The sequence below is a fragment of the Thunnus thynnus genome, chromosome 16 (assembly GCF_963924715.1).
Source record: "Thunnus thynnus chromosome 16, fThuThy2.1, whole genome shotgun sequence".
In the NCBI taxonomy this organism is placed as follows: domain Eukaryota; kingdom Metazoa; phylum Chordata; class Actinopteri; order Scombriformes; family Scombridae; genus Thunnus; species Thunnus thynnus.
In genome coordinates, this window is record NC_089532.1 from 13,558,692 (window position 1) to 13,585,672 (window position 26,981).

Below are 26,981 nucleotides of genomic sequence, written 5' to 3' on the forward strand. Positions count from 1 at the left end.
GAAGTGACGAAATGCGGAAGTTGATATTTAGCGCCAAAGCTTGAGTTGGACAACAACAAACATGGATATTGTTCGCAAAATAAAGACAAAAGTGACCGCTGGCTTCAAGATGCGGGGACTTATACTGCGACCGTATGTATTTTTCTTAATAGTTTAATTGTTAAAATGTTTTTTGCTGATTTTGTAACGTTACTGCGATCCTTGCAGTCAGAAAGCTAATACAGTAACTTACATGAGTAAGTCATCTCAAAGGCAGGACGCGAACTCTTTGAACGACATTTCAACCGCCTTTCTTAAATGAGAGCTCAACTGTTTTCACCGATTACATCTCAACTGATAGTCCAGCTGTTTTAAGCACTTTGACTTTTGACCTGAATTCATTGCAGTGTTAATGCTAACCTCCAGCTCCTTTCAATGCTTAACGTTACATTTCAACTGTTAACACTACTTCAATCCCTTCAGGTGTTTCTGTTGACACTTAAACTAATTTAGTGCTTCCTCTCCATCTATAACTCACATATAAAATCTCACAAGTAAGGAAATAACACTTTGTAACACACCAACTGTTAACATAGTTTCAATAAGTCAAAAGAATCTAAATTGTAAGCCAGATGAGAAATATCTGTTTCCATCAAAAGTGTGTTTTATACCAGCGGTGACACTGGAAAAACAATACTAACAGACTGTTGTGTGCAGATTTTCATGCTTTATTTTGTTTTGTGCCTCAGTGAAGCCAGCAGGTACCTTGTGGAGGTGCTGGAGTCTGTCGATCCCTCTGAACTGGAGGATGTTATTGAAAAGGTACTGGATGCGGTGGAAAAGCAGCCATGTAAGTACAGTACAGTCAGTCACAGTGTGTAGCTCACAATCTGCTTTCCTCTGCCTCTGTTTTTGTCTTAAGGTCTTCAGTGTGTTTTCAGTCTGTGACCATATGCATTTTATCCAACAGTGTTGTCTAGTATGATAGAGCTGTCTGTGGTGGAAATTGCCGTGCAAGACTGCACTCAGTCTTGTGATGAAACCATGTAAGTAGGGTTGATACTAACAGTTGTTTTCATTATCAGTGTATTGTTTTTTGATTAATTGATTAGTTGATTAGTCTACAAAATAGATATATTGATAGGTGTTTCTAATAAGGTACCAAAACTACCCGCATTTCACTTTTGTAAAGTGAACCAGCAAATGTCTTGCATTTTTGCTTGAAAAATGCAATTATGCTGTATTTGAATAATGCAACAATTACATAATGTACTATATTTTATTACTTATAGCTATTCAACACATAATTAGATATAACTATATAACCAATTTTATTGTCCTGTAGAAAAAAATACTTATATGAGCTGGTTTACTTTTTTCCAGAGATAATGTTTTCAACATCATCGGAGCCTTTGATGTTCCCAGATACATTTACAGTGTGGAGCGTAAAAAATTTGTACCGTAAGTAAATGGGAAGCTTTCTCTCTCCTTTGTGTCAAAATGAACCTAAAATGATTTCACTTTACATTGACTCCAGACTTTGTGCTGCGCTGCTGGTTTCAGGCAAAGTGTTTTTAATTTCGACCTTTTCATTCAGCATCAGCATGACGAGCCATCCAGCCCCGAGTCTGTGTGGTTTGTCCAGAGACAAAGCTGAACTCTACAGGGAGCGCTACACAATCTTACAACAGGTCTGTGAGCTCTGTTTCATGACTGAGTTTCCAGACTGGGGAACTGACTCACTCTTTTGCTGTTGTTTCCATTATTTGCAGTTTGTTAGTTGTACTTATACAGAGATATTTCTTTGTAGCGTACACATCGGCATGAGCTCTTCACCCCACCTGCAATAGGAGCTGCTGTTGAAGAGGGTCAAAACAAATTTCAGGTACTGAATCATCAACTGCCCACTATTTTAAGTATTTCTTTACTAAAAATTGTAAATGTTATTGCAGTTTTTACTCTTGAGATACTTCACTTATCTATGCCGAGCTGCCTTAATTGCTGGAGATTGAAAGTGAAACACCTTTCAATGTTTTGCATTTGACTAACAGACTGATTGTTATTTGTCTGTTCTAGCTGAAGACAATTGAAGCACTGCTTGGTAGCACAGCTAAACTGGGAGAGGTGATCGTACTCGGGATGATCACACAACTGAAGGAGGTGAGTGGTGCAGACATTGTTCATTTCAGATCAGATTGAGATGGAGAAGTTGACAACAGAAGAAGTAATTTCTCTGAAAATTAGGACTTTGTGGCCTCCATGTCTGTTTGTCAGTGCAATGTATATTTTTCATCTAGTTTCTAAAACTTTTACTTTTTTTATTTTATTTTTAAGGGTAAATTCTACCTGGAGGACCCAAGTGGAACAGTACAGCTGGACATGTCCAAAGCAATATCCTTTCATCTGTTCATTGGAGCCTGATAACAAAAAAATTACACTTTTACATTGGAGGTAAACCTTAACTAGATTCTCACCAGTTTCATAACGGCCTATACACAGAATCCTGCTTTGTCCTGGCAGAGGGTAAGATTGCGTATAACTATGATAATAACCATGCTAAATAGAAATTTTGAAAGATAAATCTGAAAGATTAAATAGATTTTTTCATACATTATTAGATATCCATATTCAGAAGCACAGACCTTTCTGTTAATGTTGTAAACTCTTGCTTTCTGTCCTGTAGGCTGGTACGAAGACTCAGTGTTCCACGTCAATGGTTTTGGATTCCCACCAACAGAGCCTTCATCAGCCACAAGGTCAGTGGGTTAGAGGAAAAGGCTACACACAAACTCTAAACTGAAGTTGAGAACAGTCAGTGTAACAATCATATCTGAAGAAAAGGTGAAGAAGCATATTGTATCACGTCTGTGAAGTTGTTTTACGTTGGTGTTGGTATGCAGAGAAAATGGCAACAAAATAATGATAAAGGAAATATCACATATTCTTAAGTGTTCAGATAGCTTTGTCACTGGGAACCAGACCTGGTAAATGTGATCAACATTGCTCAATAGCAGAGTATGCAGAGTGTCTCCAATTACATATCAATATATATTACTTAAGAAAATATATGTATTTCAGCTTTAAGTTTGACATCAAGTTACCTTTAACAGTACACATAGTTCAATTTATAAAGGACACAGATTCTTATGAATGTGACTATTATATTCTGCCTGAATTCATTAGCTTACTTTTCAGCATCTCAAGCTGAATCTGACATTATTGCATAAGCTACCTGGACAGTCTGCCTGTGTCCTCATTATGTAATACTTGCAATATTTCTAGGGCTTACTACGGCAATGTGAACTTCTTTGGCGGTCCGTCCACCACTTCGGTGAAGGCTTCAGCCAAGCTGAAGCAGCTGGAGGAGGAGAACGAGGACGCCATGTTTGTAATTGTCTCTGATGTGTGGCTGGACAATGTTGAAGTGATGGAAAAGCTCAACCTAATGTTCTCAGGTCTGATATTAGCCAAGTTTCACTTTACATTAGGACCAGTAATATGTGATTTATTTTTTTTAATAATTTGGTTTTTTTTACAGGCTATGCTTCAATGCCTCCCACCTGTTTCATTTTTTGTGGAAACTTTTCCTCTGTCCCATATGGAAAAACACAGATCAAATCACTCAAAGGTGAGACTCATATTGATAACATAATACTGCACTTCTGTGTCCCTTAAGAGGTGAAATAAAGAGATAAATTACAGCATTTTAAAATCTTGTTCATTTATCTCTTTTCAGAGTCATTGAAGGCTCTTGCTGATGCCATATGTGCATACCCAAGCATTCACAGCAGGTGGGATGATCTACTGTGGTCTGTTCTTAACTATTCAAGCTTTTGTTGACAGGACATTGTGTTTGACTTGAATGCCTTCTTAAACCTGCAGTAGTCGCTTTGTGTTTGTTCCTGGTCCTGAAGACCCTGGCCCAGGCACAATCCTGCCAAGGTAAAAATTCAGATACACCTGGTTTTCAACATCACTGGTTCAGTGGTTCGGACAAATGTAGATAAATATGTCTCCCTCAGGCCTCCCTTGGCAGATCACATCACTGAGGAGTTCAGACAGAGGGTGCCATTTTCTGTGTTCACTACTAACCCATGCAGGTAAAACAGATATATGGCTTTTATTAAATGTACAACTATTTTTTCACATTTTCAGTGTAAATACAGCAGGTGATTTTAGACATGACAGACACAAGTTTGATTTGTAAGACTTAAAGAAATTTGTTAGTAGATTCACAACATTTTAGCAGTATTTCCTTTACTCTGATGGCATGTTTTTCCCTGCAGGATCCAGTACTGCAGCCAGGAGATCATCATTATCAGGGAAGACCTGGTCAACAAGATGTGCAGGAACTGCGTCCGGTTGCCCAATAACAATCTTGACATACCAAACCATGTGAGTTCCAGCTTCTCTGAACAAACCTGTAAAAAATACCTACCATTACACAGAGAGAGTGTAATTAATCCTTTCATTTTTGTAAAAGAATGATCTTGTCATTTTCTTCTTCTCAGTTTGTTAAGACCATCCTGTCCCAGGGTCACTTGACTCCACTGCCTCTGTATGTCAGTCCTGTATTCTGGGCATATGACTACTCGCTGCGTGTGTACCCAGTCCCTGATGTCATCATCTTTGCTGACAAATACGACCCCTTCAGCATCACCAACACAGACTGTCTGTGTGTCAACCCTGTATGAAATATTTTATACATATCTTTGAAAGTCGTATTACATTCTCAATGTGCACTCATGTGATATTTATTACTATTATATTTTGTCATTTATAATGACAGGGCTCATTTCCAAGAAGTGGTTTTACATTTAAGGTGTACTACCCATCCAACAGAACTGTTGAGGACAGGTGGGATGTTTTTCTCTTGATGTTTTCCTTTTACAGATAATTGTAGTTTGAGCAATCATTAATGTTTATACTAATCTGTGTTCTTATGTCTTCACAGCAAACTTCAAGGACTCTAAAGAGAATAGTTACAAGTGGAGCTGGGGGGTTTTTGTACATTGCCTTTATATGATACTGTATGTTTAAAATGGACTAGTGATCGACAGATTGTAGTATTTGATTTTCTTTGTATCTTTATGTATTTCTGTCATGAATAATAAAGGTTTTATTATTTGTACTGAACATCCTGACATCTTTGTGTATGCATGATATTCAGCCCTAGTTTGAATATGGACTAATTCATTAAGCAATCTTCCTAGAAGAGAAGCAAACATGTAGAGCTGTAGATTTCAGAAATTGCTCAGCATAGCATGCCAAATTAGGATTTTATAATGTCTCTAACATCAATTTAAAAGGGTAAATACACATAGTTTCATTGGCTGGCTTGTCTTTGTCGTTCTACATAACAGCTACAGTTCAGGCTTTTGTGTCCTCCACCAGAATGGTACATCTTCATATCTGCATGTGATAGGCTGCTGTGTCTATATTCTGTATATAAATCAGAATATGTTCATAAGTCAAGTATGCAAGTATACAAAGAATGTGTCTGGGCATTTGATCCCACAGATATAAATTGAAAGTCGAATATAAATGATAATAAAGAAAGCAAATTAGTACTAAAATTAAGTGAAAAATTTTAAATCTATTTAGAGAATAGAATAATAGTTTTGAAATGGGATATAAAACTTGAAATATTGACTGTACAGAGGAAATATGGACAAAGAAATGAAGTGTACGAAATATGAAGGTGACAAGCAAAAATTATATGTAATATAAATAATTAAATAATGTGGAGGTTGAATGCAATGCACAATCTAAAGTCCAGTTTGATGAAATATATGAAAGTGACAAGTGAAAGGATTAAATGAGGGATGTGAAATATAAAATGTTTATTGAGACGTATTGAAAATAACTGCCAATGCCTCTAAATTGTAAATACACTAAATTGTGTATGCTTGTGTTATATGGGAACTGACAATCCTAGTTGATGGTCTGCTTTGTTTTCTGTTGACCTTATCAAGATGGCGGATTTTAAAAGTCGGCAACTTCCGGTCGTGCCCCCAGAAATCCTGTGATGACCTCACACATATGGCTTATTGCTTTTTGAAATTTGCAGGGAAAACAAATATCTGACAAGGTAAGTCAAAGACAGGCGCGAATTATTTTCACCCAAAAGCTGCATTTACACATAGATTAGCGTCGATACTAACAGGGTGGATATACTTTCATGACGTGACTTCATATAAGAGCTCTATCGTTTGCATTTCCAAGTTTACAAACGCTCTGTAGCTACTAGCATTGAGGACGTTAACTTAACTGACGGAACAGCTGTTTGGTGTGCACTAGCTTGGTGACCAGCCAAGTAGTTTGGGGCTTTTTAATCAAATATATCACTTAAGTTATTGCTTCAGTTAATCTTTTCTCAAATTTAAATAGCTACCGTTGATTTTATGACCTGAATATTTAAGCTAGGGAAGTAGGTCAACAGTAAACGTTGGCAGCTAGTTTCTGTTCCCCGAATTAGCAGCAAAATTGAGACATGCGCTGGAAAGAAGCATGAATTTAGTGACAACTCCCTTACAGAGAGAACATGTCGATGTCCTATTCTCTAATATACTGTAGATAGCTAGCTGGAAAAAAAACGCTGTCGTTTGCAGACATCAACTGTCCTCTGAAAGTGGGTCATTTATGTTGTAGCAGCCTATTTTTCGACCACTTATCGGAGGGGAAAAAACAAATCATTTAATCGTTTAATCACATCAGCACTAACCTAGAGGATTTCTCTACCTACACGTCCTTATAGCAGACAGGAGAGACTGACATGGCAGAGAGAATGGCAGAAATGGAGGAAGACATTGGAGATCTCCCAGCTGGAGAGGATGGCAATGACTCAGACAGAGATGGGGATGATAGAGCTTTTGCTTGGATGGTAAACGACGATATGGATGAGGAGGAGGAGGAGGAGGAGGAAGAAGATGAGGAGGAGGAGGTGGAAGATGAACAACCACTGGACACTGAAGCATCTGAGTCGTTTGAGTTGGACACCCCGGCTGAGCGCAGTGGTCATATAGCAGTGGTTGACAGGAATATAATGTATGTGTGGGGTGGATACAAGGTAAGGAGTTTATAAGATATATATTTTTCTATACATTTATGAAGTTTGTCCACTGATTGCATATTAATTTGAATGGCTTTATTTCTCTTCTTAACAAGAATGCTCAAAACCATGGATTTTTTGATTTGTACCTGCCAAGAAATGAGATCTGGACATACAACATGGAGTCAGGATTATGGTAATATCCTTTGCATTTAAGTTGCATATTGTTAAGCATTTACCATAGCCATCAATATTAAATGTCTGTCATAAAATGTGTGAATTCCCCTAATATTTACAGGACAAAGCATGTAGCTGGAGGTAATCTGCACACATCCATGTCAGGCAGCTGTGGGGTGTGTGTCGATGGAGTCCTCTACCTATTTGGAGGTCATCACGCCAGGGGAAACACAAACAGGGTGCGGCTTGTGTGTGATGTTAAGCAAATTTCCTCACATCTTCTGTTGTTTTTGAAATGATTGCATCACGTGTGCACAGCAGACCTCAAGGGAGGTCAGCTTGCAGTTTTTGCTCAACTTCCTGTCCAAGCTCCTGTTTTCTTATGGCTGTGGTTTTACAGATCTACCGCCTGCCGCTGAGGGCCCCCAGCCTTGTTTGGGAGGAAATGAGGGATCTTAAAGGACTCCCTCCATCCTGCAAGGACAAGCTAGGGTGCTGGGTTTGGAGGAACAGGTGAGAGATGAATATGAGTTTGTGAAGAAATGTAGAAATAATAATTTTCAAACACCAGGTATTTGCTTGCTCTGAATGACATAATAGCTTCCACTCGAAAAGATGCAAAGCCCTGACTCAAAAAGCTGTATGTTCTCTTTTTTTTAACAAGCAATAATAACTTTCAAGCTTCCACTTAAAACCAAGTTAACTGGGATTGTCTGCTGTGACCAAGAAATGTCTTTTTTTCACAAAGTGTCATAAACAAACAAAATCTGTGGGTTTTTTGAATGTTGGAAGACGTTAAATGTGACATATCTGACAGACTTGAACGTGTTCATTTAGATGTTAAGAATTTAGTTTCAGTCATGTTATCATGTTTATACAATACAGATTGTTTTCTTGAAGAGATAAGTGAGTTTTTGTCTGACATTGTGTCCACAGACTTATATTTTTTGGGGGATATGGCTACGCTGCGCAGGGACATCATCGAGGGACTTTTGAATATGATGAATCGTCTTCGTTTATGGTCTGTGAACAAAGATCCTCTTCTTATGACAAACACTGAATTAAAGTGTTTCATCACATAATCCATTTCTAAATTTCATTGGATTCAAGCAAAATTTCAGAAACATATCAACATAAAAAATATCATAATTGATTTTTGACTTCAAATGGTGAAACATCCCCTGCGTTTATTTTACTTCAGTGGGACAACCCTGGGCGAGGCTGGAACAATCACATCCACATCCTGGACCTGGAGACATCTACGTGGAGTCAACCCATCACCACGGTGAACACATGCGCCGTCTTTTCATAAATATCTATGACTCTTTTGGGATATTTGGATAATCGGTAGAAGACAAAAATATTTGACATTGTCCATTTTCTCTCTTATTTTTTTGTTTGGCCTGATGTAGGGGAACACCCCGTCACCCAGAGCAGCCCATGCATGTGCCACAGTTGGTAACAGAGGCTATGTGTTTGGAGGACGATATAAGGTGAGGGAGAAACTTTTTATTTATTTATTTTTTTTAAGAGTGTCTTTGACCTTCAAAATCATTTGTGCCCATCTTGTGTTGTGCACTAATCGAGACACACCTCATTTTTTCCACAGAACTACCGGCTAAATGACCTGTACTATATAGACCTGGACACATGGGAGTGGCATGAAATGTGAGTGTTGCTCCTTTTTTCCTGGGTTGTGATGTATGCCTCGCACAAATCTGCAGATTTATTTTAGTCATCATAGCATACGTGGAGATTGTCTTTGGTTGCTCTAATGTTCCCTCTGACCCTCGCTGTAGGAGTGTTCCCCAGCAGGGTCCTGTGGGCCGGTCTTGGCACTCCTTCACTCCTGTGTCATCGGACCACATCTTCCTGTTTGGAGGCTTCACCACAGACAGAGAGACACTGAGTGAGTCCTGGAGTCGCAAATAATCCTAACCACCTTCAAATGATGCCTTCTCTTATGTAGATCTTCTCATGTTTTACAGGTGATGCATGGATCTACTGTGTGAGTAAAAATGAATGGAAGACGTTTAGACACAGTCACACAGAGAGCCCCAGGTATATGTCTTATCTTACTGTGAACACTATATGCTTGTACTGTACTTACTGGATATAGATATATCTATATGAGTGTATTCACTTGTGTATTTCAGACTGTGGCACACAGCATGCTCTGGTCCTGACGGGGAGGTGTTTATTTTCGGAGGATGTGCCAACAACCTGTTAGCCCATCAAAGAGCTGTAAGCATCATAACGTCATATCACACACAGTACATCAAAAGTGTACATTCTACTGAATTTTACACCTATTTCCACTTTGGCAGGCTCACAGCAATGAGTTACTGGTTTTCAACGTTCAGCCCAAATCACTAGTTCGGTGAGTGTGTGCAGAAGTAGAAGGCAGTGATTTACAATGTAGACAAATTCTCTATCTGAGATGTTCTTCCTCTCTGTCCTTGTGTGTGTGTGTGTCCGTCTGCGTGTTTCTCTACCCTCCAGGTTTTGTATGGAGGCCGTTCTACAGCACAGGGAGCGTTTGGCTAGTTATTGGGACTGCTTGCCCAAACACCTTCTGCAGAGCCTCAAACAGAGAATGGCACGTGTCAACATACTGGGCTCCTAGGCAAAGAGGAAGCCCATCAATCTAGCCCAGAGGATTACAGGAGGAATATGTATGTATGGATGTATGGAAGAGTGTTACTCTAAAAGCAGCTAGTCCTTTTTTTTTTAGAGCATTAGTTTACTGTGTGTGGACAAAAAAAATAGTGAACAGCTGTGGATCTGTCTGAAATGGGTCCTGACTGGTACACTAAGGTTGGCAGGCAACCCTTAAAGCTGGTTATAATATTTTATAAAAAAAATTTCAGGAGGGGTTCTCTCATCACTTCCTTGGAAAAGCTTTCTGTCCACATTCAGCAGTAGATGGATGTCTACTGCTGTGCTGGGTAATAAAATGTAAGGGTGTTTGGAAAAAAGAAAAAACATTATTTTATTTTAGTTAAAATGAGGTGTTAAAATTGTATTATCCAGCACAGTAGTAGATACCTGCATAACTAACTAAACAATAAACACAAAAGTCTTCTCACATGTCTAAAGCTTTTCAGGAAGACTATTGAAAGGCAACTCTCCGAGAATGTGAACTGTATTATTTAGGGCTAAGGGAAAAGAATAAAGTTTGGAGAGGGGGGGGGGCAGGACTTAAGCTTTGTGTTTTAGCTACTCTGTTTCCTCCACAAGAATATAGTACATCCTGCAGTTATACCCAAGGGTCAAGGGAATAGTTCTGGTCCTTCAAAATGGACAATACATGCGCCAGTCAGTTGGTTGTAGTGGTTTTCATGAGTCTTCCTCAGAAATTGAACCAACTTAAAATAAACGTCTAATATCTAAAACACTACCTACAGAGGTGTAAGGCTGATACAGCACAGATTATGTTTGGCACGATCTTGAGTAGCTTGCTTAAGTTCACACAGACCTCAAACTAGTGCTTTAAGCTGTGTACGACTATCTACTCTGAAGCCACAGAAATGTTCCTTTTAGTTTTTATTTGTATATATAGTTATTTATATAATTGTGAGAAAACATGTGGTTTCATTATCTGAGGTTTTGAAAGAGGCTTTGAAGCCTTTAAATTGGCTCCTGTAGCCTTTGAATCTTATTTAATCAATAACTTGAAAATACTGCGAGTATGTTGATGTTGAGCCACGTTGCACTGAAATGCCTCATATCAGTAGGGCTTTGTTTGTATTTGCCTGGTTTGCACAATGTTCCATTGGTGTTTTTTATTGTAGAATACAAAGCCTACTGTTAACTTTGTACTCAAAGAATAAACACATACCACAAAGTTTTGTTCCATTATTCGGGGTTGTTAATTTACATGGTTTTCATTTCAAACAGATTTTTGGTCAACAAATACAATTGGTATCCAAACAAGGGCTTTTTTTATACAGATGATCAGATGTTAACCCTCATGTTTGGAATATAGATGAAGTCCGTATTGTCTCACTGAACTGAATCACACTGTGCAGTTCTGTGTCGATACTTAATTTCACACTTCCTGCCAGGCGTGTATGCACCCATCTCTCATTTCTTCTTGGCAGCGAGCAGGTTTGGAGCAGACACTTTAACTTTGCCTGGGATGTTTCTGGATAGGTCCGTATCCTGCAACACAGGATGACATTAGAGGGGCCGTAGTTCTGATACCAAGAGAGACAACTACCATATGATTGGGACTGCAAATAATGATGTTTTTCAATTACAGATTAATCTGTAGATTATTTTTACAATCAATAAAATATTTGCTGAGATTATAACATGTCAGAAAATTGTGTAAAATGCCAATGCAACTTCTTAGAAGTGCTTTTTTTCCCCATCAACAGTCCAACTCCAATGATACTAAATTTACAATCATGAAACTGAAAATTTGAGTCAATGTTGGACATTTTTCCTTGATAAATTATTAAATAATCATGAAATTGCACATTAATTGTCTGTTAAATTGTAGATTAATTCTGTTGATTGACTAATTAATAATTTCTCACTGTAAATAGACCTTAGAGTCAACAGATAACCAAAAGGCAATTAAATTCTTTACCTTGACACTGCGGAACAAGTCCTTTTCTCTAGTTGATGCCTCCTTGGCTTTCAAAAAGCTGAAAACTGCGGTGCGTGCAGCTAGCAGGAACAAAAAAAAAACATAACTATCCATTGTAAAAGTAAACACACTGTAAAAACAATGTAGAGGGTTTATGCATTTTAACAACAGATCACTATTCTTACCTTTTCCTTTCTTTTGAGTGCCTGGTGTCAGTTTCACCTTGTGTCTGTGGGTAAACACATTACTCATGAACCCATGAACTAACTCTTGTTTCTTTTACATAAAGAGTGAATTGTTGTGATGCACATACTTGAAATTGGTGAGGGCCGTGTAGGGAGCACAGACTGGAACAGCAAACATCAGCACGTCTTCAACATGAGGTTGGCCTGTCAGAGAGGTGAGCAGATTCTCTGCTTCCTGAGACAACACAAAGTAAAAACACAGTTATACTAATGGAGTAGTAAACATACTGGTGAGTTAAAACAAATGACATGTTATTGAAAACTATATCAAGGAGTAAATAATGATTTTGTTCTTAATACAACTTCTTTTTTTCCACTTTAAGAACCCACCTCTGCTCCGGGGTTGTCCTGGTCCACGTCATCCTCCTGAAAAAGAGCACAGGTTTATTTTTAAAAACAGTTGTGGAATTAATGTTGAGCACCAAATGCCAGTAAAAATGAATATCTGGTGAGATCAGGAAGAGTCAGTATGTCTACCTTATCCTCTTGTTCGGCAGGAACCCCCTCCTCAACCTCTCCTCCTTCTGTCTGCTCTGGTTTCTTTGTCTCCACGTTACGAGGTTTCGGAGGTGGTTTTTGAGAGACCGGTTTCCTGACGTGCTCCTCTTTTCCTTTCCCCTTCTTTCCTTTCTTCCCCTTATCCTTCTCTTCCTTAGTTAAACCGGCTGACTAAGAAGAAGAGCACTTACAATGTTATTTCTTGTGTCAGTGTCAAGGAACTGAGACAACACTAATAATTTTGGTAGATGGCGTCATGGAAATATCACAGTCTTTTAATCATCCTCACCCCGAGCAGCTGCATCCTCAGCTCTCTGTCCTCTTCATCCTGGTCTTTGTATTTCTCTTTGATTTTCTTCAACTTGTTCTGTTGTGATGACAGGAGAAGGACACACACACACGTCAACAGCACAGATGGAAATTATCAGCTGAGGTTCAAGGTTTATCCATGTAATAAATTCATTATGACATGTAACACAATTGCTTATTCTTTAAAAAACCTCTTAACCTCATTCTGGATATGATTCCACTCCTGTATTGCTTAATTCATACATTTTGTTACAGAATTTCATATACAGTGATTTTGGTGATTGTAACATTTGAGCATTTTAGCTGCAAATGATGGAAAACCCAATTTTTCCTGGTGCTTTTTATAATTGTTACTTGTACTGGTGCCTCTTAATCCTTAGTTCATTTAGAATGTTTTATTCTGGGTTTTTTTAATAGGCGACCACCATGCTAACGGCTTTGAGCTACATGTAAACAAATCTTAATTTAGCATGTTGGCATGCTAACATGGGCTAATGAGCACTAAATTTGACCTACAGATGGAAATGTTGGTCATTTTGCAGGTAATTGGTAAGAAACAAAAGTATTAGAGACGTTTATCACTTGATGACGGTGCTCGATGAAAAGTTAAGAGATTAGCTAAGTTATTACAATTCATCCTGAGGGGCGCATGAATGTATGTACCAAATTTCATGGCAGCCCATCCAGTAGCTGTCGAGACACTCAAAACAACAAATGTCAACCTCATGGTGCCGCTAGAGGAAAAGTCAGGGGTTGACTAAAGTCACCAGATAAATATCCTGGGAACCATGAATGTTTGTACAAAATTTCATGGCAATTCATCTAATAACTGTTGAAATATTTTAGTCTGGACCAAAGTGGTGAATTGACTAAATGACAGACCAATGATGTGGGCTGATAAAAGGTTTTAATAATGTTTTAGATTTGGTCTAAGCACAACAAAGAATAGAAAATGTTATCTTCAAACTTCTGTCTTACCTTTTGACCTCTCTTCAGTGGCTGCTGGGATGGGCCTCCTCCACCTTTGGATCCCTGATTGACTGCTGATCCAGCGGATGTGATCTCTGTCTTCTCTTCAATGTCACAACCTTCCTGTTTCTGCTTCTTCTTCATCTCTCTAGTGGCAAAGACAAAATACAACTGAAGATTTGCACTTGGGCCACTCTGAACTCCTTATAAGGGTTACATAAAAAATAGAACTTATCATCTACTTGTTAAGTCAGAAAATATTCCCTCCTTTTTTCACTCAAACCAACCAAATGTCACTCACCGTCTCTGCTTGGCAGTCATGTGTTTCTTCCCCTGTGAGTCTGCCTCAGTCTGAAGAAAATTCATGAATTTATTATTAGGAAGTGTTAAGAACCTTTATGACTTTACTTGGATGAAATTGCTACACTGTATGTGGCCAAAGATGGTAACTTACCTGAGTGGTCTCTTCCCTTTTGAATCCAGGGTTCTGTGAACTCCTAGAAATAAGTAGATACAAGTTAATTTAAGTATCATTCAGGCTTGTAGAAAGCTGGAAAATGCCTTTCTATCCATAAAGTGTTTGTTTCGTTGTGTAGCAGTGGTACCATCACCTCTTGGGCTGTAAATGAGAGAGGGAGATGGTAGTATCTGGAAAGCTGAATTCTTCACTCTCTTCATTCTTCATCTCCTTTTCCTTGTCGCTGTCTTCCTCTCCACCCTCCTCTCCTTCCTCCTCCTCCTCCTCCATGTTGCTCTGCTCTGACAGCTTCCTCCCTGCGTCTGCAGCAGGCTCCTCAGGAACAGCGTTGTCCTCATTTTTTATCTTCTTTTCCATCTCCTTGTTCTCTTCATCTCCTCTCGCTCTTTCCTCATCTTCATTACTGCTGTCATCACCTGCTAATGCAACAGAAACCGTCACACCTGCGGACAGTACCATCAAACACTAAATGAAGTCAGTATTTCCGTGCGTGCTACCTATCAGCTCCTCTTCCTCCTCTAACAGCTCAGAGGTTCCGGATGTGACCTCCTCCATGTCTTCCTCCACTGTCTTCACTTTTCGCTCCCCCCTGTGCCGGAACACGCTCTGCTCATCTACCTGCACAGAGGACAGCATGAAACTACTGTTAGAGGGTGCATCACTGATGACAAGTACACACACACACACAGTTATTGATGGTTTACCTTGAAGAGGAAGCCAAAGCCCATAATCAAGTAAGAAGGTGGCAGAAAGTTTTTCTTTCCTGAGGAGAAATAGATCAAATGTTATGTTGTCTGTTAGACATCCTCATAGTGTAGCTCTGTTACCAGTTGCACACTTCTTATATTTTTTGTTTTGGTGCCTTACAAAACTCTTTAAATTCTCACATGTCATACCTCTGATCATGAAACTTCCAGTGGTCAAGTACTCTCCAGTGGGAGCTGTCTTAGACACCTGAACAAAAGCAACAGATTTAATGCAGCTAAGTAAATAAATAACGATATAAATCAATTTCACATTTTAATTATTTCTCTGCACTTTATTTTCCCCGCACTCTAATGACAATCTATTGACAAACTTTTCAATTTTCAGTTTTGAAAATTAGGAAATGTGGTACATTGTTCCCAAATGTGGGTGGGTAATATCTGAAAGATCAACTATCAGAAAACTTAAAAGAGAGAGAGTAAAATGGAGAATTCTTCCTATGAAATACAATCACTAATCAGTATTCAAGCAAAAAAAATAATAAACACAACAAACTAGCTTAATATTCTTGACTCACCTGATGATGATGGACCCACCAGGCGCTGGTGATGATCTTGGCATCCCAAGCAGCACTGTAGCACACGGCCATGGTGCCAGCTTCTGTCAGGGTACGAGGAGGGATGGGATCACCTGGAGCAACAGGATGGAGAGATGGAAAAGAGCAAAATGATTATAAAACGTAATATTAAGTATCATCATAAACTGAGACGACAAAGTTGACCCATTGAGGGATTACCTGAGGGATTTTTGATGACACAACTAGTCGCTCCATGGAGGTCAGCGTGAACATAGATATCGCCTGACAAAGTACAAAAACAAGGTACACATGATGAGATTAACCAGCTCAGATTTGAAGGTATTTAAAAAAAAAAAAAAAAAAGGTGTGTGGACGTTTATCTGTTACCGGCCCGGAGGTAGCGCTTGACGATCATCTCGTTCTGTTGCTGATCCCTTCCTGCGATGACGAGGTAATTCTCGGAACTGATGAACCACAGGAACTTCTCAAACCTGCCAAAAGAGGAGAGATGGTAGACAGGGTAAAATGCTCATTTCACTGCCTGTCAAGTACGAATACATGTATATTCATATAACATACTGGAAAGTCTGAACATATGTATAAGTGCGTCTTACCAGTAGACTTTTCTGGCCTTCTGAATGGTCATCACTGTCTGGACTTCTTTCAGTGTTTGCTGTGTTTTCTTCTCTGCAGATTTCATAGCCTTGAAAGAGATGAAAACAGAGGAACATTTAACTGCAAAGCTGTCTTGTGTCATTAACCAGTGGCTATAAGGTACATAATCAATGTTCCAAAGATACAATAAATAATCACAATAGCCTTTAAACAACAGTAAATTCTGAGTTTACATACGGACAAAGTTATCAGCTCTTTTCATTACATGTCCTAAACCTGACTGTAGAATAAAACTGATTTCTTACCTTACCCGCTGCTTCAATGGTTTTCTGTTCCTTCTTTTCAGCACTGCGTTTGCAATCATAGTACCTTAAATAACAGACAGTAACAGTTAAAACAACACTTGTCACTCTCCACACATTATGCTCAGTTCTGTGTGTAAAGGCATCTACACCTACTTTTTGGCATTGGCATAGGCTGACAGGCTGAGATCCACATCCACCAACATGGGTTTGTTTCCTTGCAGCTTCTTGTTCTGTCCTTTGTCTTTATTTTTGTTTTTCTTCCCCTTCTCCTCAGTCACCTCTTTTTTCTCCTCTTCTTCCTGGTCTTCCTCAGAAATATACGGATTCCTAGATAGAAAAAAAGTCACACACACATACAACTGGAATTTGGTGTAACGATGAGCAGAATTGTCTGCTGTACTTCTGTATCAGTGATGGTCTTACTTTAAAAGCATTGTGATGTGGTTGGTCTGCAGCTTCAGCTCCTTGATGGCGCAGGCCACAGGGTCTCCAGCAGCTTGTGCTTCTTTGACGATAATGCCGATCTCAGTCCAGTCCACCTGGTTGGCCAGTGCACTGCGAACCACCTGCAACGCCCTCTCTACCACAGGCAGGTTCATCTCCACCAGTTCGCCCTTTACTCTGTCCACCTCCTGCAACACGTGTTTGCAAATTTCAGTTAATTCTTATCTACAACATGAATGAGTCACAGATTTATACATATGGGAGAGCAGGAGCCATCATCTGCAGTATCTACTGGATTTAAGTTGCCAGCCTTACGGACCTGTACTTGGTGCAAGGCCTCCAGCCTCTGCTCATGGTCCTTCTTAACATTTTCCAACTTCTTCAGAGCTTGCTTCTCCTGCTGCAAGGCTTTCATGTCGATTCTTTGACTCTCTATCTTGGAAAAGAACTCATCTACAGCCTAAGTGGAAAAAAAAATGACATCGTAATTGGAAAAATATCTGAGATCTATCTCAAACAAGGCACCAAAATAAGCAGTGATTTCAGTATTTACCTTATCAAAACTATCAAACTCCAAGTAGGGGCTCTTGACATGCTGGGCAAAGAGGAATGGATGGAATTCATCATAACTGTAAAGTGACATCATCATCATAAATTAATTGACATAACCATAATATAAAGTAAAACAGCTGAAGAATAGTATGTTAAGTATTCTGCTGTGTCACAAACTGTGTGTTAAATAAAACAGGACATACGTCAGCAGTTCCTCATTGGGTTTCCCAGGGATTAAGCTTGGTTTCTTCTCACTCTTTTGAATGATGTAACCCTTTAATTGGACAAAGCAAAATTTGTGAATGTAACAAATTTAAAACAGGATCCCAAAGCACCCAGATCCCTAAACAAAAAGGCTCAAAATAAATAAATCTCTTACTTTGCCGCTAAAATTCTCCGTTTTCTCCATGTATGTTTCTGCCATCTGCAGAGCTTCCAGGATTTTCGGTGCAACTGAAAATGTGGCCAGATCAAATACAGTGATTATTACGGATTTACAGAAAATCAGTAAATATTTTTAAAAATAATTTCACAGCAAATAACTATAGGGTAACAACCTTAACTCCAACTAGCTCTACTATACCTTGGGCAGCATCAACTTCACTGTCAACCTTGACAGAGCCTGGCAGTCCTGCTTCTATCAAACTATGTTCTATCAGAGTGGCTCCATAGGCTGTGGAGTGTTGGGAAAGGACACAAAACATGACTCAGGCTGTTCAATAGAAGTTAAAAGACATTTAAAATAATGACAAACTCATAAATATCTGTTGCCAGACTACTTACGAAGGTGAGGATTCAGGACTCTTTTCACTTGCTCTCCATTTGGTGCTTTGCTAATGATTTCAGTGAGTCTACATAAAAAAAGATATAGTAATGATATACATTATTTGGATTCTAAACGGTGTCCATTTGGTGGTTCGAAAGCTGAACATTGAGATGTGTTTACCGCTCTAAACTGATGAGAGGTTCTGGAGGTCGGGCACTCTCCACAGGGTACCGCTCTCTCACAGCAATCTTGACATCTTCTGCCTCCGCTGTACGAAACCGCAGCAGATTCAGAATGGTGTACTCATAGTCTGCAAGAATGACGTTACCCTGAAGATGGATATAGACAGACCAACAAATACACAGACCCCACACGGCACACGTAAATGTCACGGTTCGGAACTTGGACAACAGAATGGCTGTCATGTGTAGATTCGATGCACACATGCAACAATGTCTTCTCACCCTGTCATATAGTTCGACAATCAAGTGGTAGGCAGCCTCGTCAGAGCCGAATTGGATGTCAACAATCCTGTCCATCCCGAGCTGCTTAACCTGGGTCAACCGTCGTGTCTTCAGGTGTTTTCGACACTATGATAAAAGGCACTTTAAATATTCAGCTTCATCACAACAAATTGAAAAATGTACAAATACAGATCTGATGAGGGATTCATTAAAAACAATAGAAAGAAGAAAGCAAACACATATCCATCTGTTTGGGGATGGAAAAAAATTGTGTCAAATTATCAACGTTTTATAAGGAATTTTCAGTGAAATATGACTAACATCACACTTTAAAAAAAACCTACAATATGACTGAAATACTAAAATAAATGATCAATAACAAAGTTGGACAGTCCTCATCAATACAAGCTAAACAGCAAGACGTTCTTACCTTCATTGCAAAGCCTGAAGGCATCATATTCTTTGGCCATTCGAAGTCTGTGGAGTGAATCCGGGTTCCAGATTCAATCAGGAGAACAGCTTTGTTGTCAGGCCTAAAACAGGAGAACGAGACTCAGTTACACTCTCAAGTACATTTACTCGTGTTCTGTACTTCTCTTTCATGCTACTTTGTACTTCTGCCTTTCACAGGAAAATATTTCACTTTTTCACTTTAGTACATTTATCTGATAGTTATTGTTAGTAGTTACTTTGCAGATTGAAATTTTACATACAATACATATGACCAGTTTAAATAATATGTGCTGTATTGTTATAGATTTAACCACCCACCATCCAAATATATATCTGTAGATGTGTTAAAATTCTCTTGAATGCATCTTAGATTATTAGTAATAATTGACAATGACAGGGCCTCCTTTTCTGCATAATGAGTACGTTTACCTGATACTTAACAGATAGGTTCACAGTTTTTCAAGTCTGTCTTAAACAGTCAGGTGCCCAAATGAACATTGAAATAGGTTTTCCTTGCTGTAATCATTCCTTCTGCTCATACTGGCTATTAAAAGATCCCCTTTCAAATGTGCTTTCAATGTCAGTGATGGGGGCCAAAATCCACAGTGTGTCCACACAGTCATTTAGTGCAAAAATGCATTTAAAAGTTTATCTGAAGCTTATATGAGGCTTCAGCAGTCTGAGTTAGTCACATAAAGTGAATATCTGCCACATTTACAGTCTTTTTAGCATAAAATTCCCTCTTTGTGTTTCCTCGGGGAGTGTTTCCCTGTTGAGTTGATAGTAATAAAAAGAGGAACTTTGGCACTAAAAAGACTGTAATGTTGAAAGATAACTACTTGATTTGACTTATTTGGACAACTGAAGCTTCATATTAGATTCAGATAAACTTTGAAATACATTTTTGACTGTGGATTTTGGCCCCCAAGATTTACATTGTAAATACATTATGAAGGCATCTTCTACCAGGCAGTATAACCAGGAGGAATGATTACAGCAAGAAAAACCTATTTCAGTGTTCATTTGGGCACCTGACTATTGTTTTAAGACAGATTTGAAAAACTGTCAACCCGTCCTTTAAATACATTTGCATGATAGGACAAAAATGTACGTATAATTTTGAATTAGTAACTATTTTAATAATCAAATCACTGTTTAAGTAATCTTTTAAGTAAAAATGCCAAACATGTGCTGGTTGCAGCTTCTTAGATGTGAGGATTTGAAACTTTTATGTGTCATACATGATCATAAACTGAGCATTTTTTTTTGGACTGTTGATCAGACAAAACAGGACATCTGAAGACATCACCTTGGACTTTAAAAGAAATTGTAACGGGTATTTTGCACTGTTTTCTGACATCTTAAAGACAAAATGATTAATCGAGAAAATAATCTGCAGATTAATCTGTAATTAAAATAAACGCTAGTTGCAGCAATATAATACAGGACAACTACATACTTTCACACAATTGAAGAAGGAAGAATAAGTATTAATAAAGGGTGCGTTTCTTGTCAAACACTATTAAAACATAACTTAAGTATGATAACGTTACTGTGCTCAAGTGAAGCGTCATGAAGCTATAATGTCAAAGTTCTACGTCACGTTAACTTTGACTCAGACTTCACACTTACTTTTGTAGCCGAATGAGGTACGTCTTATTGTCGATGTCATATACATTGTTCACTCTCATGCCGATGTAGCTGCGAAAGGAGAGGGCAGAAGAAATTAATGCATGATCTGTAAACAAATCCACATAAACGGTGGCCAGCAGAGCCAGAGGAGAGGCTAAGTTAGTGAGCGACAACATGGACAAAAGCACATATCACGTACTTGGCGTTGATTTCGGCAATAACTGCCCTGATATCCACAGTGGTGAATCTTGTTTTCATTGTGACTTAACAGCTTAACAGCTGGCGAAAATAGAAAAGGTAAACAATGAACGCAAACGTTCACATTTCTAGTGCAACATCAGCAAGGAAAACATGCAGGGAACTACTGAACGTCCTGAACATGCGCACAATGGCATATTCCTACGGAAGCCGATCTAGTGCAAAAAGAAGCGAGTCCACACCTTTTTACACACGCACTAATGTCAGTGAGCAGAATGCATTATTGTGTGTGCGTGTGTGTGTGATGCATTGGTGCCTGGTAACGCTGTGCTATAACATGAATGCAGTGGACTGGCTGCTGTGAGCTTCTTGCAGGGACTGATGTCATTAAGCTCATGGTAGGCTCTTTGGTGTTAAATGTGCATTAATGATGCACTACTCAAATTGGCTTATTGACGTTAAAAACAGGGCAAGCCTTCGAAATGCATGTAAAACACCACCTAACACCGACTGGAACAACAGGGGGAATGTTGCGGACATGCAGAACAACATCCCGCAGCCTAATAAAGCAAAGACATGCGAGCAAACGGTCACCAGCCACCTCTGGAAAACAGGTAAGGAGGTAAATTATTTCGCTGTGCGTCAAATACCGTTATCTAGGCCTGCAGCGAATAATTCTGCTTGATTGGCATTTTTTTCATGCATAGCAGGTCATATTCTGCCGCATTTGTTGCTTTTTATTCCGACTATTTTCAGCGGAGGAGTTTCCAGTTCCCTCCACAGGTCAGAGTGGAGGGCGAAGGCGTGCTCCGTTACCAAGGCGACGGTCAGCTAACAGGGCTCGCTAGCGGAGCTAGGCTAGCATCCTAAAGACGTGTTTGAGGTTTTTATCAAGTCGATGCGGAGAAAAAAACGCTCTCTTTCAAACTTCACATTGTAATGCCGTGTCCAGATATGCAGCTTATGGATAATATAAGCGGCGAGTCAAAGGAATGCACTGTAAGTTGTGAGTTGGCTGAACAGAGTGATGACAGGAATGACAAACGGTCGTTTAAGGTTTCTCTCTGAAGATTTTACGCTAATGTTTGCTAGCTATTCTATGGCCTTATTGTGTCTCGGCAGCAAATGACTGAGCACATATTTTTTAGTTGACCGTTATAACGCCTATCCTATGTCAAAATTTAAGTTGTTCGCGCACTGTTAGTTTTAACCAGTACTTTAGTTACTGTTAACAAAAATGGTGACTGACCAGGGAAAAGAAAATGTGTGACAAACCTGAGTTTACGTGTCTGTTTAACAGCCGTTTTTCTCCTACATGTTATGTTAATTTGAATGTATGGCAATAAAAGACTACATTTGGTCAACGGGTCACATTGCAATAAAGGGAAAATACACCATTCTGCTCTGCTTCAAACTATCAATATTTGAGTTTATCATCATGTATAAACTATGGGAAATGATAAGTTGATAGTCAGAAAAATCATCAGAAACAATTTTGAGGTTGAGTTGTATTTATTTGCACAGGTTAAAACTAAACAACTTACATTCAAATAACTAACTTACTAATAAATCAAATTCACACTGAAAGGATACATTAATTTTTTTGTTAACCAAATGGGAAAAATAGTTAAAAGCTTGTGAGATGTTTGGTGAGATTAAGATTAGATTACTTTCTGATTGAGTGGGAGTGAATCTGTGAATTAATGTGAAAATAGATGTGAGTCAGAAAATCCCAATAAAATTCATCATGGGTGTTTTAGTCTCCAAAAGAGGTTGTTAGAGCATTTCAGTAGCTATTGAGCAGTTCAATGATTTCTCTCCAGATTACACAGATTTGTCTGTTTGATGTTGCTCTGTGCAAATTACAATTGAGCAATATTCAGTAATATTATAGAAATATGTGCATGCACAATTTCCCTTTTACCAGTCTTTGTTTTCTTCTTGTTTTTGTTGTAGGCTACAAAATAATCAAGAAAATCGGGGAGGGCACATTTTCTGAGGTTCTGAAAACTCAGAGCCTGAAAGATGGGAAATTCTACGCATGTAAAACGATGAAGCAGACAATTAACAGGTATATGTAACAAAGTGCTGTCCTGTGCGTCAACTGTCTGTCAACAGTACAGCTCACTGTTATGTAGGGACCATTGAAACTCGAGTCAGCAGCTTGACACCCACTTGCCTTAAGTATCCTATTAGATGTCAGCTCTGCCTTTGACCTTGTAGTGATGAGGAAACAATAGATGTCAGTGCTTGAAATGTGAGTTGTCAAGTGCACTGGTTTTTACTTTTGACTGTGTGGTTTAAATCTGTGCATCCATTTATTACCGCATGTGTCCATACATTGTAGTGACATTATTATTTCCATATAAAGCTGTAATATAGAATTGCACATCTTTTGCCAAGATCCTTAGTTCCATCGGCCCTCATCCTGATAACACAGTACCTTAAATTAAGTAAACAAATGCGTATTATGACTAAACAATAAGCTATATTGCATCTATACACCTGTCAGATTATTTGTGCAAATGTCCTCTGTTCTCTGTGGTTAAGTCTGGAGCAGGCCAACAACCTGCGGGAAGTCCAGGCCATGAAGAGACTCAGTCCACATGCAAATATCATCCAGCTACATGAACTGATTTTGTGAGTCCTGAAGTATTGTCTAATATAAAATTACTGTAGCGCATTAAGCTAGTATCTTATGCCATTTATAATCTAATGTTTTTTTAGTGACAAAGAAACCGGAACTGTGTCTTTGATTTGTGAGCTGATGGATATGAACATCTATGAGTTCATACAAGGTAAGTCTGCAAGTATGACTGCATGCAAATATATAATAACAATTATGAAGGTAGACTGGACCTTAAATGTGTGCACGTAATGTCATGTTCTAAGAAGTGTATCATGGATGTTCTTCATCCTTTGCAGGAAGAGAAACACCACTTCCTGACCATACAGTAAAGCACTACATGTACCAGCTGTGCAAGTCACTTGCACATATTCACAGGTAGTTATGGAAATACTGAAATCCAAATGAAATGGCACAATAAAAATTCTACATAAAGTGTGTTGGGATTACCCCTTTTTTTTTTTTTTTTTAACAGGTGTGGGATCTTTCACAGAGATGTGAAGCCAGAGAACATTCTCATCAAAGTGAGATTCATCATCATTTTCATTTGTTTTACAAGAAGGTAATCATGGTTTTAGGTCGTACAGTTTTGGTTTTTTTATACTTTTTTGTTTGACTTGCAGCAAAATGTTCTGAAGCTTGGAGACTTTGGCTCATGTCGCAGTGTGTACTCCAAGCCCCCGCACACAGAGTACATCTCCACACGTTGGTACCGAGCCCCAGAGTGCCTCCTCACCGATGGCTATTATAGCTTAAAGATGGACATCTGGAGCACTGGCTGTGTCTTCTTTGAGATCATGAGGTACCTCTGCAGGGATAAGGCAAAACAGCTATATAAGCCAACCATTCAGTTATGGGACAGAACTGGGAAAACTTATGACATGTAGTATCACGGAGCTTTATTTAATTACATGAATAATTACAGTATTACTAGTCTGCATTTAGTTTTCTGTCCTTGTAATTTTAGTGATCCTGTCTTCCACCACAGGCATAAACAAATGGCATGTAAATAGCTTTGATGTGGCAGATGTATCATTTAATACCTGTGCGTTTCAGTTTGAATCCTCTCTTCCCTGGAACCAATGAGTTGGACCAGGTTGCCAAGATCCATGATGTGTTGGGGACACCAGAACAAAGTCTCCTCCAGAAATTCAAGCAGTAGGTTTTTCTTCTCAAATATGTTGACTGGAGTGCTTGACGCAGCACTCATAAGTTGTGAATACACAAGTTTTATGTACTAAAAGATTTGTGTGTTTATTGTCTGGCAGATCTAGAGCGATGCATTTCAACTTCCTTCCTAAGAAAGGCAGCGGTATCTCACGGTTAATCCCTAACTGCCCAGCCCCAGCACTGTCACTGCTCTATCAAATGCTCGCCTATGACCCCAATGAACGCATCTCTGCAGAAACAGCCCTGAGGCACACATACTTTAGGGAAAGCAGGTAAATTGCTTACATCTATTTAAATATAAAGATTTTTTTAAAATAATTAATTGATAACTGACATTGTCCACACAAATAGTATGTGACACGGGACCTTGCAACCAAGCCAGAACTGAAAATGATCTGATTAGATGAGAGGGGGTTAAAACGACTGTGCACAGATATAAATTATTTGACAATCGTATTCTGTAACTCATAATAAAAATCTTATTTGCTCTTGCTTTTTTCTCCCAGGCTAGCAGAGAAGAAAGCCGAGGGTCTTCACAGGCTTTCTGGGATCATGGATGGAGTAGAAAGAAGCGGGACACACAACTCCTTAGACCACATCTGGCGACCAACTAGACTTGGCAAACAACTGAGGGGGAGACATACAAGGCAAACACCTTTAATGAGTGTAAGTCAAATTTTTACTGTTCAAATTTAACCCGACGTTAAAGTGAACTGAAGTGTTGTCCAAAGAAATATGAAAACAAGTTGTACTGTCTGATACTTTCTCCCTCTTCAGCACAACATGAAGCATGTGGCAGAGCCCCTCATCAAACGGAACGTCCCTCATTATCCAACAGAGCTGCCCAAGCTCAACATGGTTGTCCCAGGACCACAGATCTCCTTCCCAGTTTCCTCTATGCCTGCTTTTACTGTCACTCACCAAGGCACACTGCCAGCCATCACATCTAAAAAGTGCCAGTCACGGTTGGCCAAGGTAAACACAGGAGCACTACACAGACATCAGGCTTTTTTACATTTTTGAACCATTCAGTCATTTTGACTTCCTAGAAGTCAGGTTTATTGTGGAAAATAAGTAAAACACAGCCGACAAGGTTTGTTTTAAATATCAGATGTTACAGATGTTAAATATCACTATGTTTTATTAAGGAAAAAAGAGGACTGTTAAATTAATATCCATAGCCAAGCAAGTGCTTTGGTGGTGCTTTCATTAAGGACTTGGATTTGGCATTCAGGCTGCATTTCCTCTCTCCACAGCCCAGGGATGAGTCACACCGTGCAGCTTTCAAGACCTACTACATGCCACCTCTGGATAGGAAACATGGGGGCTACTGAGAGCCAAAAAACACTTCAATGTTTCATTAAAAATTGCCTCTTAAAACAGGATTGACCTGTACTGATGAACAGATACAGTATGTTGAGAGGACAATGTTTGGACAGGCCTGATGTTGAAATCTGTAAAGCAACACAAACATGTTTAAGAAAAAAAAAATGCAATAAAGACTGCAGCAAAGCCTGTCACTCACCAGTTGCAACTACTACACCAAACTGATTAACCCTAATTGTAATGTAATGAAATTTAATGTTATCTCTACATAAACAACGCTAAACTCTCTCATTACGTCGAATTGAGAGTGTGTAGTTTAGTCATGACCGCAGTTTTACTTGACCTAGTCAGGTGTTACATGTTTACAACTGTTTAGAAATATACTTTCAATCTGAGCCTTTTACAAAAGCTAAGCAATAATCTGACAAGTGAACAGCTGTTTACCGGAGGTGAATTAAATGATCAAACATGGTCAGATTCCTGGAGAATAATAGTTCCTTTAAAAAGTAGCAACGCTGCCACACCCCTTGGACTTGTTCTAGTATTATTTTACAACTTTGAATCAAAAATGATTTTGTAAGCTCTTTTGACACTGACAACAGAAAAACACTAATATGTCAAAGTAAAAAACAAAACTCTAAATTAAGCACAAACAACATCAACAAGAAAATCATCACCCTGTACTATGATTATAAACCTTGATTATCACCAGTATTTTTTAGAAGTTTCATTAAGAGGGATGAGATCGCCTGTGTGTACCTGTAGTGTGACTTCTTTACATAAAGTCTATGGGTGTTACAAGTAATTTTAGGTTAAATACACCTGAGATGTGGAGGTTCCAACAA

General features: G+C 38.9%; 4 protein-coding genes across 8 annotated transcripts; 3 read left to right on the plus strand and 1 right to left on the minus strand.

Moving 5' to 3' along the window:
- Nucleotides 1-5,115, plus strand: pole2 (polymerase (DNA directed), epsilon 2). The gene is made up of 19 exons (XM_067614698.1): nt 1-132; nt 729-829; nt 950-1,025; nt 1,363-1,440; nt 1,577-1,670; nt 1,790-1,864; nt 2,056-2,139; nt 2,314-2,370; nt 2,454-2,502; nt 2,663-2,735; nt 3,262-3,434; nt 3,518-3,607; nt 3,716-3,770; nt 3,862-3,921; nt 4,002-4,079; nt 4,266-4,374; nt 4,491-4,667; nt 4,769-4,836; nt 4,934-5,115. The coding sequence occupies exons 1-19, from the start codon at nt 62-64 to the stop codon at nt 4,950-4,952; spliced, it is 1,587 nt and encodes a 528-aa protein (XP_067470799.1). The 5' UTR covers nt 1-61; the 3' UTR covers nt 4,953-5,115.
- Nucleotides 5,116-5,962: 847 nt separating this feature from the next.
- On the plus strand, nt 5,963-11,054 carry klhdc2 (kelch domain containing 2). Of its 2 annotated transcripts, none has more exons than XM_067614650.1 (14): nt 5,963-6,070; nt 6,737-7,048; nt 7,147-7,226; nt 7,329-7,446; nt 7,608-7,720; nt 8,144-8,228; nt 8,409-8,492; nt 8,620-8,700; nt 8,817-8,875; nt 9,007-9,116; nt 9,196-9,268; nt 9,364-9,451; nt 9,535-9,587; nt 9,710-11,054. In XM_067614650.1, exons 2-14 carry the CDS (start codon nt 6,755-6,757, stop codon nt 9,831-9,833), a joined length of 1,362 nt encoding a protein of 453 aa, XP_067470751.1. In that variant the 5' UTR covers nt 5,963-6,070; nt 6,737-6,754; the 3' UTR covers nt 9,834-11,054. The 2 variants fall into 2 exon arrangements, with proteins under 2 accessions (XP_067470751.1, XP_067470752.1); XM_067614651.1 differs by having other exon boundaries at nt 5,985-6,070; nt 6,740-7,048.
- A 1-nt stretch (nt 11,055) lies between these two features.
- Nucleotides 11,056-21,764, minus strand: LOC137199992 (ribosome quality control complex subunit NEMF-like). 3 transcript variants are annotated; one of them, XM_067614644.1, is made up of 32 exons: nt 21,665-21,764; nt 20,817-20,885; nt 19,162-19,264; nt 18,732-18,857; nt 18,448-18,596; nt 18,285-18,352; nt 18,085-18,174; nt 17,881-17,954; nt 17,705-17,775; nt 17,503-17,578; nt 17,269-17,409; nt 16,929-17,137; nt 16,659-16,832; nt 16,506-16,569; nt 16,200-16,288; nt 15,973-16,076; nt 15,805-15,867; nt 15,586-15,698; nt 15,200-15,257; nt 15,008-15,066; nt 14,801-14,921; nt 14,437-14,722; nt 14,280-14,322; nt 14,127-14,176; nt 13,835-13,973; nt 12,837-12,914; nt 12,527-12,718; nt 12,380-12,415; nt 12,118-12,224; nt 11,990-12,033; nt 11,805-11,884; nt 11,056-11,371 (listed from the first exon to the last, which is right to left on the minus strand). In XM_067614644.1, exons 2-32 carry the CDS (start codon nt 20,873-20,875, stop codon nt 11,294-11,296), a joined length of 3,144 nt encoding a protein of 1,047 aa, XP_067470745.1. In that variant the 5' UTR covers nt 20,876-20,885; nt 21,665-21,764; the 3' UTR covers nt 11,056-11,293. The 3 variants fall into 3 exon arrangements, with proteins under 3 accessions (XP_067470745.1, XP_067470744.1, XP_067470743.1); XM_067614643.1 differs by lacking the exon at nt 21,665-21,764 and adding an exon at nt 21,016-21,189 and having other exon boundaries at nt 14,437-14,719; XM_067614642.1 differs by lacking the exon at nt 21,665-21,764 and adding an exon at nt 21,016-21,189.
- Nucleotides 21,275-26,795, plus strand: LOC137199994 (MAPK/MAK/MRK overlapping kinase-like). 2 transcript variants are annotated; one of them, XM_067614648.1, is made up of 12 exons: nt 21,275-21,628; nt 22,971-23,085; nt 23,565-23,654; nt 23,742-23,812; nt 23,940-24,018; nt 24,116-24,164; nt 24,264-24,442; nt 24,697-24,798; nt 24,909-25,082; nt 25,317-25,476; nt 25,588-25,785; nt 26,067-26,795. In XM_067614648.1, exons 1-12 carry the CDS (start codon nt 21,442-21,444, stop codon nt 26,142-26,144), a joined length of 1,482 nt encoding a protein of 493 aa, XP_067470749.1. In that variant the 5' UTR covers nt 21,275-21,441; the 3' UTR covers nt 26,145-26,795. The 2 variants fall into 2 exon arrangements, with proteins under 2 accessions (XP_067470749.1, XP_067470750.1); XM_067614649.1 differs by lacking the exon at nt 21,275-21,628 and adding an exon at nt 21,862-22,013.
- Nucleotides 26,796-26,981: the final 186 nt, after the last annotated feature.

Excerpts from the sequence above, each read along its gene's own strand:
- pole2 (XM_067614698.1), top strand. The coding sequence starts at position 62 with ATGGATATTGTTCGCAAAATAAAGACAAAAGTGACCGCTGGCTTCAAG. Across the intron at positions 1,026-1,362 it reads CAGTCTTGTGATGAAACCAT|AGATAATGTTTTCAACATCA; the intron begins GTAAGTAGGGTT and ends ACTTTTTTCCAG. Across the intron at positions 2,140-2,313 it reads TGATCACACAACTGAAGGAG|GGTAAATTCTACCTGGAGGA; the intron begins GTGAGTGGTGCA and ends TTTATTTTTAAG.
- klhdc2 (XM_067614650.1), top strand. The coding sequence starts at position 6,755 with ATGGCAGAGAGAATGGCAGAAATGGAGGAAGACATTGGAGATCTCCCA. Across the intron at positions 7,227-7,328 it reads AACATGGAGTCAGGATTATG|GACAAAGCATGTAGCTGGAG; the intron begins GTAATATCCTTT and ends TAATATTTACAG. Across the intron at positions 7,721-8,143 it reads TGCTGGGTTTGGAGGAACAG|ACTTATATTTTTTGGGGGAT; the intron begins GTGAGAGATGAA and ends TTGTGTCCACAG.
- LOC137199992 (XM_067614642.1), bottom strand. The coding sequence starts at position 21,074 with ATGAAAACAAGATTCACCACTGTGGATATCAGGGCAGTTATTGCCGAA. Across the intron at positions 18,858-19,161 it reads CTTCAGGCTTTGCAATGAAG|TGTCGAAAACACCTGAAGAC; the intron begins GTAAGAACGTCT and ends CTTTTATCATAG. Across the intron at positions 18,597-18,731 it reads TTGTCGAACTATATGACAGG|GGTAACGTCATTCTTGCAGA; the intron begins GTGAGAAGACAT and ends ATCCATCTTCAG.
- LOC137199994 (XM_067614648.1), top strand. The coding sequence starts at position 21,442 with ATGATGCACTACTCAAATTGGCTTATTGACGTTAAAAACAGGGCAAGC. Across the intron at positions 23,086-23,564 it reads ATGAAGCAGACAATTAACAG|TCTGGAGCAGGCCAACAACC; the intron begins GTATATGTAACA and ends TCTGTGGTTAAG. Across the intron at positions 24,019-24,115 it reads TCACTTGCACATATTCACAG|GTGTGGGATCTTTCACAGAG; the intron begins GTAGTTATGGAA and ends TTTTTTTAACAG.